At 37.0% G+C, this 15,323-nt stretch overlaps 1 protein-coding gene across 2 annotated transcripts in view; it reads right to left on the minus strand.

Moving 5' to 3' along the window:
- Nucleotides 1–15,323, minus strand: part of polr1a (RNA polymerase I subunit A) — a 105,201-nt gene that overhangs the window by 37,624 nt on the left and 52,254 nt on the right. For both annotated transcript variants that reach the window (XM_039751787.1, XM_039751786.1), the window contains exons 19-22: nt 14,515–14,613; nt 9,333–9,485; nt 6,843–6,925; nt 5,008–5,173 (exon numbers count right to left, since the gene is read on the minus strand). In XM_039751787.1, coding sequence (XP_039607721.1) covers nt 5,008–5,173; nt 6,843–6,925; nt 9,333–9,485; nt 14,515–14,613 — 501 coding nt within the window. The remainder of the gene's footprint in view (nt 1–5,007; nt 5,174–6,842; nt 6,926–9,332; nt 9,486–14,514; nt 14,614–15,323) is intronic.

The following is a 15,323-nucleotide window of genomic DNA, read 5'->3' on the forward strand; positions in this document are numbered from 1 at the left end:
GATTTGCATTGAAGACTGCCAGAAGAAGAACAACGGCAGTGCTACACAATCGCCTGAAGTGGCTCCTTTAAGGGCTGTAACGCTCTCCTTTGTTGTGCAGTAAAATAAAACTCATTGTTATCGGACAAGTCATCGTGTTATTGTTGGTGAGTAACCATAATTAATTTTCTACTTACAGTACTTAGTACATGTACGTGCGTTTAGTGTCACTGTACACACATTTACTGTATACTATTTTTGTTGCATTGTACGTATTTATTGCTGGTGGCATGTCTATCGTAATGGCTGTAACATGTGATATCGGAGACACTCAATATCTTTAAAATAATATTTAGGTTTTACTGTATATAAACAGTGTGTTTATATACATAATTTCAATGAATCTTACCTAATATCTAAGAGAATACAAAGGGATTATGCTGTATAACTCTGCGGGGAATATTTATAAACAGTGTGGGAGAGTTTATAAGGGCTTAAAATATATAAAAATAACCATAGAAACATATGGTTTCTACTTCGTGGATTTTCACCTATCGCGGGGGGGTCTGGAACGCAACCCCCGCGATTGAGGAGGGATTACTGTATTACAATAGCTTATCTTGTGTTTAAGCTGCAAATTTCCTGTAAATAGAAAAAAGTAAGCATAGGCTTACCAGAGAGACAGAAAACACCAGATTACTAACTTTTACAGAAAGTAAAGTAATAAACTAAGAAAAAGGAATCAGAAGAGTCTTCTTGTGCAGTTAGGCAAACAGCAAGAAAAGCTACTTTAATGAATTCAGACCTTTTTATTTTGTCCTTAAATTAAACAAACACTCCTTGTTTGAGTTTTTTGAACTTCTGAAAATCCGAAAAAATTCAAAATCCCAATAACGGCAATTCTGTTGATTCACCAAGCAATTGAGGTGAAAATGAGCTTCATCACTCATGAACAAAATGAGGTTGTCATTTTGCTCAAAAATTGCTTCCATTTCATATGCTAAATTCAGTCACTGTATGTAATCCCCGGCCTTCAACTGTTGCACAACGGCCAATTTGAATGGATGAAAATGCAGGTCTAAATGCAAAATACACCTTACGAAATGATTACTTAGGCCAAGTTCAGAAGAATGCTTCCGAACAGATCAACTTGGACTGCGCAGCAGGGCTAGTCGTACACTTTCCACATTTTCAGGATTACGTGCAGTTTGCGTAGCCCCCGGCGGTCTTTTGTTCATTAATGTACCTCATGTATGAAGTGCTTTAACCCAACGTAGGGTAGTGTTTTACGAGCAGGAACAGCTTTATTTCTTTTATTTATTGAAATGGCAAGAAACTCACGCTGAACTACGGTAATAGATTGGTTGTTCTTGACAAAACAATCGTACGCAAAACAGTCATACGCAAAAACGCGGTGTTCTATTGTCCACGGCTCCATGACTTCAACTAAAATGAAAATAAAAAAATGCTAAGATTTTGCGAACCTAATGCCACCTACCACACATCTGTCACTCCACCTAGTGGTGAGTTCTAGCCATTTCAAAGACGTCTGTCCTTTCTGCCTCACCCTGTATTTCTTGTTAGACAAATGGTGAAGATTATTTTTATTTAAATTAAGCTTTGTTGGAAGTTAAGGAGATTATAGAAAAAATTAATATGATAGCTTGTAATTATAAGAACTATTTTAGTTTTTATACTGACAGATGTATTATGGGTAAGTATTTTACCAACATATTTTCTTTGTTAAAATTGTATTTTAAGGGTATTTAAGTATTTTGTGGTCACTTTTAAAAAATAATAAAAATTCTTTACATTTATATAGTGCTTTTCTCACTGCTTCAAGCGCTTTTTTCATAATGAGTGGGAACCCACTTTAACCACCGCTAACGTGTAGCTTCCACCTGGATGATGCAACAGCAGCCATTTTTGTGCCATTATCTTACTACACATTAGCCAGTAGGTGATAAAATGGTGAGAGACAATTAGAGACAGGGGTGATTAGGGGGTCAGAATGACTTGGCCATGGAGGGCAATTTAGGCTGGACAATGGGATACACACTGCTCTTTACGAAAAATGACCAGGGATCTTTTATAACCACAGAGCTTTACGACTTATCTGAAGGACGGCATTTTTACAGCAGTGTTGCTGTTACTGCACTGGCACATTGGGAACCACATTCAGACCAAAGGGTAAGCACCCCCTGGCCTCACTAACACATCTTCCAGCAGCAACCTAAGCTTTTCCTAGATGGTCTCCCATCAAAGTACTGGCCAGGCCTGAACATGCTTAGCTTCAGGTGGATGACCTCTTCTGAAGTGCATGTGGTATGGCTTCTGGCGACAAAAAAAATAAGCCAGAACATTTAACAAATGTGGTCTATAGTTTAATTATATAAATACCAAAGTTAACACTTTAATGTAGAACACAAGGCTTGTCTGTTTCTTGTCTGCTGTGTGAAGCCCGAAGTCCAAGGATCAAATAAACACTTTCACAAAAGGTTTAACACTAGAATTACCAGAGCCTACGAAAAAACTCGTAAATCCGTCCCACCTTAAATCGCTTCTTAAATCCCTTCACACCTCTCCACCAGCGTCCTTTGTCCTCTAAATGTGCTAATAAAGAGAAGGTAGAAGCAGCCGGCTATTCCATCCCCCCACCAATTTAGAACGTGCATGAACTTCTCTCAGCTCATGCCTTGATTGAGTATCTGGGAGTGAAGTGAAGTTTTAGAGTGGAAATAATAGATCGTTATTTGGAACACACGCATTTCATGCCTGTTCCGTTTCTACAGTAATCTGTGTAAATCTGTGTAAACACATTGTTAAAACAGAAATGTTTTTTATATTCTAGTAGTAGATGACAAAATGTAGGCATAAACTATATAATGTATGAAGCCTGAAGTCCAGATATCAAAGAAACATTTTCACAAAAGGTACAAATATAACACAACAACTGTGCTTTTATTCAAAAATATAACTGCAGAAACAAAAAGCCGCCTTAACATGCGACATTGACACCCGTTTATTATGATTGCCTCCGTGGCGCAATAGATTCAGTTGCCGACTGGGAATCAAAAGGTTGCGAGTTCGAACGTGCACTACTCCATTTTGAGAAGTAAACTGCTCTTAGTCTTACTATTTTAGAATAAAAGCATACATTTGATTTCCGTCTGTAACAGCCGGTGTAAATATATTATAAAGGTTAGCTTTGTTTTTTTTTTAAATTAACGTTCAGAATCCATCCATACAACCCCATCTGACACGGCTGTTTTCACATAAAGACACACTATAGCTCTGCAATGTACTTGCGACTGCATTCTCGTACCAATGTTTGCGAAATGAAGTGTCTGCGTGCACTTTTCGTGGCATTACACGTGTATTTTTTGAGCATGCCTGTTTGAGCATGCTCAATCACAGGAACATATGTTGGTGTAAAAGTATAACAAAACAAGTGCACTTTTATTCAATACTACCTGTATAACCGAAGAAAAAAGAAAGCAAGTTTCAGTAGGCGATTGATATGACAGCTTGCATGGTGCAATGCTAAGAAGTGCTGATTTCCATTCCGTGCAATATAAAATCATCACATTCAAATATCAACAGTTCCCACACACCCAAGGACCGTCCTTCCTATATTTACGACACGTGTACTTGTTGCAGTGTGCACACCTCTCTGTGCTATGGTATGGTTCCTATTACACTGAATGATTACTAAAGGACTAAAAGTTGATATAAAACAGGTCATTGATATCGGTCTATCAGACCATTTCCTTCTACTATTTAATATAGAAATAATGATAGAAAACATTCATGAGAAGCATACTGTTAAAAAACGCTTCTTTGACTCAGCAGCAGCTTTAAAACTTACAAACATTCTAAGCAATCAGTCTGTTTATAGTGCCAACTATAATAGCGAGGATAATGTAAATAGTAAAGTGGAAAACTTTAATTCTAAAGTAAGAGCTGCTGTTGACATAATTGCACCTGAAAAGACAGTTAAAAAATCTTCTAGCATTGTTATTCCATGGAAGACCCAAAGAGTGTCTGATTTAAAAAGAACATGTCGTAGAGCTGAGCGTAAATGGAGGAAAACTAAACTAACTATCCATTATGAGATATTGAAGGTTAAAATAACAGAATACAATAACACAGTCCGTCTTGAGAGGCGCTGCTATTTCTCTAAGATTATAAATCTTAGATAAGCCTTAAATAATCTCGCTCCATCTTATATATCGGAATGTCTGACACCCTATATTCCAAATCGTAACCTTAGATCCTCAAATGAGTGTCTCCTTAGAATTCCAAAAGCTAAACTTAAAAGAAGTGGTGAAGCGGCCTTCTGCTGTTATGCACCTAAAATCTGGAATAGCCTGCCAATAGGAATTCGCCAGGCTAATACGGTGGAGCACTTTAAAAAACTGCTGAAAACACATTACTTTAACATGGCCTTTTTATAACTTCACTTTAACTTAATACTGATACTCTGTATTGTTAAATTCATCATAATAACTATTCATAGTGGCTCAAAAATCATACTGACCCCTACTCTCTCTTCTGTTTCTTTTTCCGGGTTTCTTTGTGGTGGCGGCCTGTGCCACCACCACCTACTCAAATCATCATGATGCTCCAACATTGATGGACTGAAAGCCAGAAGTCTACATGACCATAATCATCAAGTCCTTCCATGAGAACCCTAAATACAAAGAGGACTGTTTCATTTATGTTGGGTAGATTGCCCCCTACAGATTTTATTTTTTTTTCTCCAGCTGTCTGGAGTTTTTTTTTTGTTTGTTTTTTCTGTCCACCCTGGCTATCGGACCTTACTTATTCTATGTTAATTAATGTTGACTTATTTTTATTTTTTATTGTGTCTTCTATTTTTCTATTCTTCATTTTGTAAAGCACTTTGAGCTACATTTTGTTGTATGAAAATGTGCTATATAAATAAATGTTGTTGTAGATGCATTCAAACCAGCTAGATCATCAGAAAAATGGCCAGGAATATATAAAGATAAAGAAGCTACTTGCCTCAAAGTTGTCCTTAATAAAAGGAAACTGACTGGGCTGAAGGAACTTTGTTTTTGGTATATCTAGTCCATCTTCACCATACAGGAACTGAATCACACTGCCGTCACTGTCTCGCACACTCAGATCATACTGTACTACCAGGCCTTCCAAATGTTTTATAATGCACCTAATTAAGAAAGATTATTAAACACTTACACAATCTCATAAAGCACAAATAACATTTTGTTAACATTTATTTTAAAAAATCTCTGGTTTTAGACAAAAAAAAAATGAATATTTTAAAGTGGGAAATAACAAAATTTGCAAAACATATTTGTACTTATTGGTCACTCAGCATGCAGAGGCTGATGCCAAAAATCAACTCCTTGTAGGAAGAGTCTCCTGACATGCAATTTAAATACAACTGAACCCTACAGACCATTTAGATACTTATGGAGGAAGTGAGTGTTTTATTTAAGGTATGTTCTCATAGCTGCATGCTTCATTGACAATACTGAGCAATTCATTTTTGTTAATTTTGTTAAATCTGTCACCCTATAAAATTATCTATGAGGTGAGACACAACAATAACCGGATTGGTAAAAAAAAAAAAATCAATTTATTGAAGAATTACAGCATTCTAAACATTGTCACCTTCTATATACTCTCCCTCCTGATCTCTACACCGCTCCATGCGTATCTTCCATTGATAGAAACAGTGCTGGAAGTCTTGAGGCTCTTCAACAGGCTTGTCATTTTTGTCTTCACTTCATCCATTAAAGAAAAATGTGTTCCCTTCAGGTCACTTTTGATTTTCGGGAACAAGTAAAAATCACAGGGAGCTAAATCGGGTGAAAAGGGAGGATGATCGAGGAGACGAATGTTTTTGTCAGTCAAAAACTTCTTTACAGAAAAAGAGAAAATTTGTGAGAAATTTGATGTTGATTCCTGGTTTGATTTTCTCACCCGACATTATTACGGCAACTCGTGTACCGATTGTTATGCAAATACTGACTGAGCTATTCACAGGATGTACCTAGCCGGTCGGCGGTTTGAGAGGACGTGTAGGCGGGGATATAGTTCTATGATTCACATTTGGCCGACCTCCAGACAGTTTTCCAGTAAAGCCCCAAGCCCAGTCCGGTTATTTTTGTGTCTCACCTCATATTAACTAAAACCCCTTTATCTCAAGTACAATTTCTTCTTCAGGACTGAGAACCACTGCTTTGCCTAATAATCTTTATAACTAGTGGTTTCCAGTGCAGCCTTGAGGTACACATGTCAATCCCTAAACCAAAACTCCCAAAACCCACACAGTTGAAAATTACATTTTAGATGGAAGGAGAGGACGTATTTCTACACACAAAGGCTCAAAGGAGACAACATCAAAATATCATCTGTCAAAACACTAATTTTAAGATTTGAACAGAATTATGTGTACACGCTGAAACACACTTAAAGTAAATCTAATGCTGTTTGCACTCCTAGCATGGTTGCTCTATAAACAATGAGAAGCTTGACTGTAAGTAAGTATATGTTTAAAAAGGCGGGTATCATCAAATCTGGCAAGAAATCTGTTTTATACATGTGTTTAAGTTTGTTTAAAAGAAAAATTAAAAAAAAAAAGTGAAGTGATATATGTTACTGAAATATATTAAGGTATATACAGTATTAATGGTAGAAACTAGTGTTGCCGGCATTATGCATAGCAACTGTACCCTTAACAGTTTGAGAAAGAACACTGTTTGTAAGATGCCTGCCCTTATGTTATAAGTGGTAAGAGAAAATTTAAGACATTAGCCAATTTTAATGTACTGCCATTTTTCTTTACAGTATTACTCCAAAGAACTACATACCTTTGCAAGTAACCAGATCGACTTGTCTTAACTGCCGTATCTACAAGGCCCTCTCTTCCAGCCATACAATGGAAAAAGAATTCCTGCAACACAAATTAATAATTTCATGTTAATGAAAGTGTCACTTAAATGAAAAAAAGAAAAACACACTAAACATATAATGTAATACAACATTAATTGATACACAGTACTTCACATTAAAAGTACTTTTTTAAAGAAACACTGTATTGACAAACTCCTATTCAAAATGTACAGGTTAGCATGTTAAATAACATATTAACCACCAGTTTAGTTGAGTTAAACAATTTTCTTTTCATACTTACTAATTAAAAAGTGGCAAAAAAAAAGAATCAGGAAAAAAAATCATATATAATCGAGAGGAAATCAATTACACTGCTTATGCAATTTCAATCTTTCAACTTACATAAGGTGTAGAAGAATATACAGTGCATCCGGAAAGTATTCACAGCACATCACTTTTTCCACATTTTGTTATGTTACAGCCTTATTCCAAAATGGATTAAATTCATTTTTTCCTCAGAATTCTACACACAACACCCCATAATGACATCATGAAAAAAGTTTACTTGAGATTTTTGCAAATTTATTAAACATAAAAAAATTGGGAAAGCACATGTACATAAGTATTCACAGACTTTGCCATGAAGCTCAAAATTGAGCTCAGGTGTATCCTGTTTCCCCTGATCATCCTTGAGATGTTTCTGCAGCTTAATTGGAGTCCACCTGTGGTAAATTCAGTTGACTGGACATGATTTAGAAAGGCACACACCTGTCTATATATGGTCCCACAGTTGACAGTTCATGTCAGAGCACAAACCAAGCATGAAGTCAAAGGAATTGTCTGTAGACCTCCGAGACAGGATTGTCTCGAGGCACAAATCTGGGGAAGGTTAAAGAAACATTTCTGCTGCTTTGAAGGTCCCAATGAGCACAGTGGCCTCCATCATCCGTAAGTGGAAAAAGTTCGAAACCACCAGGACTCTTCCTAGAGGTGGCCGGCCATCTAAACTGAGCGATCGGGGGAGAAGGGCCTTAATCAGGCAGTTGACCAAGAACCTGATGGTCAATCTGTCAGAGCTCTAGAGGTCCTCTGTGGAGAAAGGAGAACCTTCCAGAAGGACGATCATCTCTGCAGCAATCCACCAATCAGGCGTTTGCCAAAAGGCACCTGAAGGACTCTCAGACCATGAGAAACAAAATTCTCTGGTCTGATGAGACAAAGATTGAAGTCTATGGTATGAATGCCAGGCATCATGTTTGGAGGAAACCAGGCACCGCTCATCACCAGGCCAATACCATCCCTACAGTGAAGCATGGTGGTGGCAGCATCATGCTGTGGGGATGATTTTCAGCGGCAGGAACTGGGAGACTAGTCAGGATAAAGGGAAAGATGACTGCAGCAATGTACAGAGACATCCTGGATGAAAACCTGCTCCAGAGCGCTCTTGACCTCAGACTGGGGCAACGGTTCATCTTTCAGCAGGACAACGACCCTAAGCACACAGCCAAGATATCAAAGGAGTGGCTTCAGGACAACTTTGTGAATGTCCTTGAGTGGCCCAGCCAGAGCCCAGACTTGAATCTGATTGAACATCTCTGGAGAGATCTTAAAATGGCTGTGCAACGACACTTCCCATCCAACTTGATGGAGCTTGAGAGGTGCTGCAAAGAGGAATGGGCGAAACTGGCCAAGGATAGGTGTGCCAAGCTTGTGGCATCATATTCAAAAAGACTTGAGGCTGTAATTGCTGCCAAAGGTGCATCAACAAAGTATTGAGCAAAAGCTGTGAATACTTATGTACATGTGATTTCTCAGTTTTTTTATTTTTAATAAATTTGCAAAAACCTCAAGTAAACTTTTTGCACGTTGTCATTATGGGGTGTTGCGTGTAGAATTCTGACGAAAAAAATGAATTTACTCCATTTTGGAATAAGGCTGTAACATAACAAAATGTGGAAAAAGTGATGTGCTGTGAATACTTTCCGGATGCACTGTATAAAAGAAAAACATAAGCACATTAATATTTGTTACTTAAAATATACCATGTATTTGGTGTCATTTCTTTCGAGCAAACATTAAATTATCATATCCAAACTTGCCTGCTTCATTAAAGGGCAAAGTAAATTTGGTTATTTCCCATCACCTAAATTATTTCTAAAATATGTCACATGCATTTGGTTGACCTCTTTTACTTAGTTGATAGACCAATTTCATATTAAAAAAAAAAATTAGGACACAAGGACCTAGATTTTTCATTGCATGGCATAATGCATCAGTTTACAAACAACAATACTTGGGGGTACAATTATTTACAATTTAAGTACATGGACAAAGATACAGAATTATAAAGATTTCTATGCGGGGCACATAGTTTTTCTCAGCAGTGCGAATAATGAAATAAAGTATTAAGCTGTATATGTGTAGTACTGTATCTACCACATTTCACACTTACCACACACCATACTTACAGGTGGTTTAATTCCAGTCAGAAACCTTCCTGTCACAAAGCCCCCTGCTCTAGGAGTCGCATCATATGGCTGGAAGCAAGGCAGAGATTTCCCAGAAGGCATCAATGGTGGTCTGCGGCCTTCTAACTCAATTTGCCCAAGAAGACATGAAATCTAAAGAGGAATCAAACATTCATAAACAACATAAAATGAAGACTGCTGAAATCCAAAATAAGTAAAAAGGAAATAATGTAAAATAAATACATACAGGAAAGAAAGAGTTGTAAATAATAAATCTATTTTAAAAAGACATCACATAAATTTCAAAGAGAAGCTAAATACTTTGGTCAGCCACGGTAAAGTAAACAATACACTAGGATGCAATCAAAGGACAGAGAAAATTTTCTGCTTGGTCTCCCAGACCTTCATGTCCATTTGACTTAAATGTTCATATTAACACTATAAACACGAGATACAAAGATCTCATTGAGGCTGTCAAAATGCTGTAGCATATCAGTTATCTACTATAGTGCTGCAATTGAATGGATTGCCATAGATTTTTCTTCTTTGTTTGGTGGCAACATTTTGGGGAATATAGTGTTATAAATAGACAAGCTTATAGTTATGTCACCACAGGAAAGGTATAAAACTATTGAGGTTTTTAAATTACTATAGTAGATTTGTTGTCAGATGAATATTTTTAATGATAATGACACAGATCGAGATAGTGACAATCAACTGGATGATGTGGAACCTGTAGGCAGTCATAAGGCACCCGGCTTGTCATGACTGTCAGGACAAAAATATATTGACATTCTGCTGCCAACTGAGCGCAGTCACCAAATATCCGTATTTCTGGCACAGTTTCTTCTAAGCCCACCCTCTACACAGTGGCATGCTTCTAGGATTCTCTTTTCAAATAGTTGAGTTTATGTCATGTTACTAATGAAAATAAAGTAACAGTTTCTTTACATTTTTGATAGGATTACTGTTTATAATAAAAACATTGCTTCCTAATACATTTAAACTTCATTATTTATCATATATGCATAAACCTATACTGTACTGTAGAGTCCTGGTAATACATGGTCCAGCAGCAAATGTGCTAAAGCTCTGGTTTAACAAAATGGAAATTGTTTTGGTATGTTCTGCATATTTTAAGTAAACACATACAGTGAAGAACTGAAGAAAAGCAGAGTACTATTTTTCATCTAAAATATCACCAAATAGCTGAATTTCTTTTTTTAAGTCATAGTACTTCTACAGCAGTGAAATGTTTTAGGTGGAACACCTTCTGAAAGCTAACTATAGCAGATGGATAAGCAAAGTGGTATCTGTATCCTTTTGTTTTTACTAACTGGCCATCAGCTCGACATGATCTTTCACTCAAAATATTATCTAAAAATCTAATATTTTTTTATTAGATATATATTTGTACACCATTATTGAGTACATAAGTAAAATCTAACACAGATGATACACAGACCTAACTGCCTTAGTCATCCACCCCAATGTGATGTCTACATTGATTCTTTGACACATTGATGGGGATGGATCGAGTAGCCAAAAAATCTCCAAGGATCACAGCTGAAGAACTGCAGGTGTTAGTAAGGTCTTGGGGTCAGAAAGTCTCCAAAACCATGATCAGAAACCATATACATAATCACAAGTTGTTTGGGTGGGTTGCCCGCAGAAAGCCATTATCGGACAACAAATTCTAGCACCTACACCTTGCCAAATGTTACTGCACTTTCAATAGGACCGCCTTCAATTGTCAAATGAGAAAAAAAAGAGTTTTGGAAGCAAACACCCGATGGGGATGCTTCTGATGTACGCAGAATGACAGGCATGCAGAAAAGTACCTTTCCTCCCACTGTGAAGTATGGTGGTGGATCTATGTTGTTATGGGGCCTTTTTCTACCAAACACCCTAGAAACATGTTAGGGTACATAGAATCATGTGGTCCATCAAGCATCAGCATATATTAAATCAGAATATGACTGCCTTTGCCAGTGAGCTTAAATTGGGCAGTTTTAGTTTTTAAAGCAGGTCAATAATCCAAAGTACACTACAAAATCAACACCAAAATGGTTCAGTGGCCACAAAATCAAGGTTTTGTCACAGCCATTAAAAGACCCTGGCTGAAACTCCATTAAAAGCGTGCAGGATGAGTTTTTCAGGAGAGTCCACAAGCATGAACTCAAAATCTTAAGGATCTAGAGAGAATCTGTAAGTGAGAATGCCCAGCGATTGCCACACATTCTTCACAGTCTTTAAGCATTTCAGAAGAAGAATCAGAGTTGTTATCTTGGCAGAGTGGGACTTTACAAAGTATTAAATATGGGGTACAAATAACTGTAGCATATTTAAACTAAAGGTGACATTTTTGTTAATATTTTGAACTAGCAAAATACCCGCACTTTGCAGCAGCGAAGTACTGCGTTAAAATTTTTATTAAGAAGAAAATTAAACCTTTTTAAACTGAGGGAAAATATACCAATAATTATTTATTAAGGATCTCTTTGTATACCATGTTGTCAGTTCGGCCCTCCGATTGTAATAAGACCAAGCTGTGCGCTGAGGTTGCAATAAGCATGCAATGTGCAGTTGGCCATGTGAAAAGTAATCTTGTTTCAAATCTCACAGCTTGGATTGCTGCTGTCATAATCGGTTTGAGTTTCATGATTTGTTTCAATTACAACAGTATTTGCAGGACTTGTGTTGAAGTGACATTCGGCATCTGTCAAGCGTTGTAAGCATACAATCGGTTTCATCGATAACTTCACATCCAGCTTTTGAGAGTTTAAACGTTCATAAACATCAAAGTGTCCACTACTGAAATTGTCACCTGTGAATCCAAGATGTTTAAGAGGCATTGGCGGTTGTCGAAAGGTGTAATATATTTGGCCATTTCGGTACACTTGAAAGCGACAACCGAACAATTTAGCGGCAGCCATCAACTCACTTGTAGAACCATAGGTGAAAGGCTTAAGCATTTCAATCTTCTAGTGCTCCTGTGTAGTATAATTATCTCCTGTACTGTCATCAGTCCACACCTTGAACCCGTCCCAATCATTCAATACATAAGACACAATGTTCCTCCGGTTATCAAGAGTGAGCCTGATATTGCCGTGCAATATGTAACACAGAAAATGGAAAAGGTAGATGCCATCTCCGGGCATGGAAACCACTCAGTAAGTGACAGTTCTTTGATAAACATGTTAATGGGGGTACTGTTGGAACGATAAAGGAAATTGGTACCTGAACAATGTAAAGTAAGTCTAAAATACCTACACAATAACTATAATCGTAATAAACAAACAATAAAACAGCGGAGAAGCCGTGGATTAAATAAAAAGGTTGCAGTTATCAGCAGGGAGACGTGAATCCCGTGGCGAAGCAAGGAAGGGAATGTAGAGACTGGAGCGATGGATGGCCTTATATAGGCAGGCAGCCAACAACATGGGAGGCGTTGGGATGGGGGACCCAATGCCGCCTCACACGGTGACCGAGCTGCAGGCTATGGACGTATATGTGTACTTAAATAGGATTCAGTTAGTGTTGGGAACCCACGTACCAAATTTCTTGAAGATGGGCTCATAAGTAAAGACCGTTAGATAGTTCAATATAGCGGCCGACAGTGGCATCATATCACCAAAATAAGTATGTACATTGGTTTCGGTTAGCGCAGGGAAGCCTCCTACCAAACTTTGTGAAGATGGGGCCATAAATAAAGTTCAACATGGCGGACGTTGTCGACCATTATGATCGTTACGCGTAGATTTTCGAAATGAAACCTGTTTAACTTTTGTAAGTAAGCTGTAAGGAATGAGCCTGCCAAATTTCAGCCTTCTACCTACATGGGAAGTTGGAGAATTAGTGACGTCGGAAAGTTCAATATGGCGGCCGACAGCGGCGTCATACCACTGAAATAAGTACATACATCGGTTTCGGTTAGCGCAGGGAAGCTGCCTACCAAATTTCGTGAAGATGGGGCCATAAATTAGAAAGTTCAACATGGCGGATGTTGTCAACCGTTATGTGTAGAATTTCTAAATGAAACCTGCTTAACTTTTGTAAGTAAGTTGTAAGGAATAAGCCTGCCAAATTTCAGCCTTCTACCTATACAGGAAGTTGGAGAATTAGTGATGAGTGAGTGAGTGAGTGAGGGCTTTGCCTTTTATTAGTATAGATGAAAGAGCAAAGTGATAAACTTTTTCTGAGCCCATTTTTCTTGTAATTTATTAAAATATGGTGCTCTCCAATATTAGTGGAGGGCAATGTACAGTATGTACATCACATTCAGCTTATTATAGTATATACAATGTAAATGTCCCACTCGCTGGCAAACTGATTTCCTGTCTCATGATATATGAAGTTAAAGAGGTATTTTCAATAAATATATCATACTCTATTAAAAATGTCACAACTGTATTATTGTCTATGCTTAAATTACATCTAATTTTAAGATAAGAAACAGTCAAATACAGATGGGTCCCAGATTACTGCAATTCCACATATACGAACAAACACAAAGCACCAAGAGTTCTCTTTTCATCTGAATTTCAACTAATCTTCATCTAACAGCCTCTACAGATTGCTGTAGACATGGAACACATATGACATGTACATATTTCAAAGCATGGCATTATCTTTATAATTTCTTATAAATGGATTGCCAGACTAAGCATTTCAACACAAACTTCAACTGTTAAGATTTCAGCAGGGTGATGCCTTCGTCTGACTGAATGGGGGGTGGAGGGTATAGCAGGCTGCATTCTGTTAATCCACACATTTGCAAAACAAAAGTGGGCTATTAGCACAGTTATAAGGAGCTACGAACTTCTTGGTGTATGTCAGGAAAATTTAAGGAGAACAGGGACAACAAAGAAATTTGTATGCTTCAAGGATTTTAGTGTTAAAGATAGTGAAAGCAAAAAAAAGTTAAGCCTGGATATTACAAAAGCAATAAAGACCATCTCCACCTCGGTGCCAAATGTTCTAATATATGAGAAAATTTTGAACAGTAGGCTCTTTATGCAGCAACAGTTAAGTAAAATTTACCAGGGGTTGGGTGCAAAAAATGCTTCAACTCTTTAGTGAATATCTACCTTTACCCTTTGCTTTCCCTTCTTTAAGATGATACCATTATTAAAATTCAACATGTCAAAATTATAGTAATACATATCCAAACATTTTATACCTGCATAGTATTTACTGTAGAGCCTTTAGCTCCAGACAGCACCATCATCTGGAGGTTGTTTTCTGGAAACCTTCTATGTAGCCCAAGAGGCATGCAGACCTAAAGGGTTAAAAATGTATACAATAAAGAAGGTAATAATCATAGTGTATATGTTTTTTTTAACCAGGGTTATATCTATGACATATGCAAACTAATCCATGAAAAATCATTAAAAAAAAAAAACAGCATTAAAATGAGTTTCAAGTAAACTATACTAATGCTCAGTGTCTCACTTATTTGTTGGGGTACAATTCTTCACTTTAAAATTAAAACTCCAAACTGCTAAAAATATATTTCCAAAGAGATGTTCTTTACTTTAGAGGTAGTTAAATAAATGTAATCTTTATATAGACATACTTTAATACAGCAAATATTAAAATATCAAAGACTTGAATCAATGTTTATAAAACTATTTTAACCCCTTTGATTGTATGAGGAAAAAAAGAATGTCATGGGTTCCCAAACTTTTTTTTAAGTCTAGACACATAATATGACATACTGTATCTAGTGACGGAGACCAACTAGTCTGCAACTGGCTAAGATAAAATTAAACATGTTTGATTTTCTTATTAGTTGGTGGGGCAAACTGTGTACACATGAGAACTGACAACCAAATGAACCAATGAATGCTCATACAGAAGAACAATGCATAGAACGTAGTGACGTGGTGAGGAACATGCTCATTTTTACAACAACAATATTTATTTATATAGCACATTTTCATACAAATGATGTAGCTCAAAGTGTTACAGGAAGAAAGAGAAAAAAGA

This window comes from Polypterus senegalus, chromosome 4, assembly GCF_016835505.1.
Source record: "Polypterus senegalus isolate Bchr_013 chromosome 4, ASM1683550v1, whole genome shotgun sequence".
Taxonomy (NCBI): domain Eukaryota; kingdom Metazoa; phylum Chordata; class Cladistia; order Polypteriformes; family Polypteridae; genus Polypterus; species Polypterus senegalus.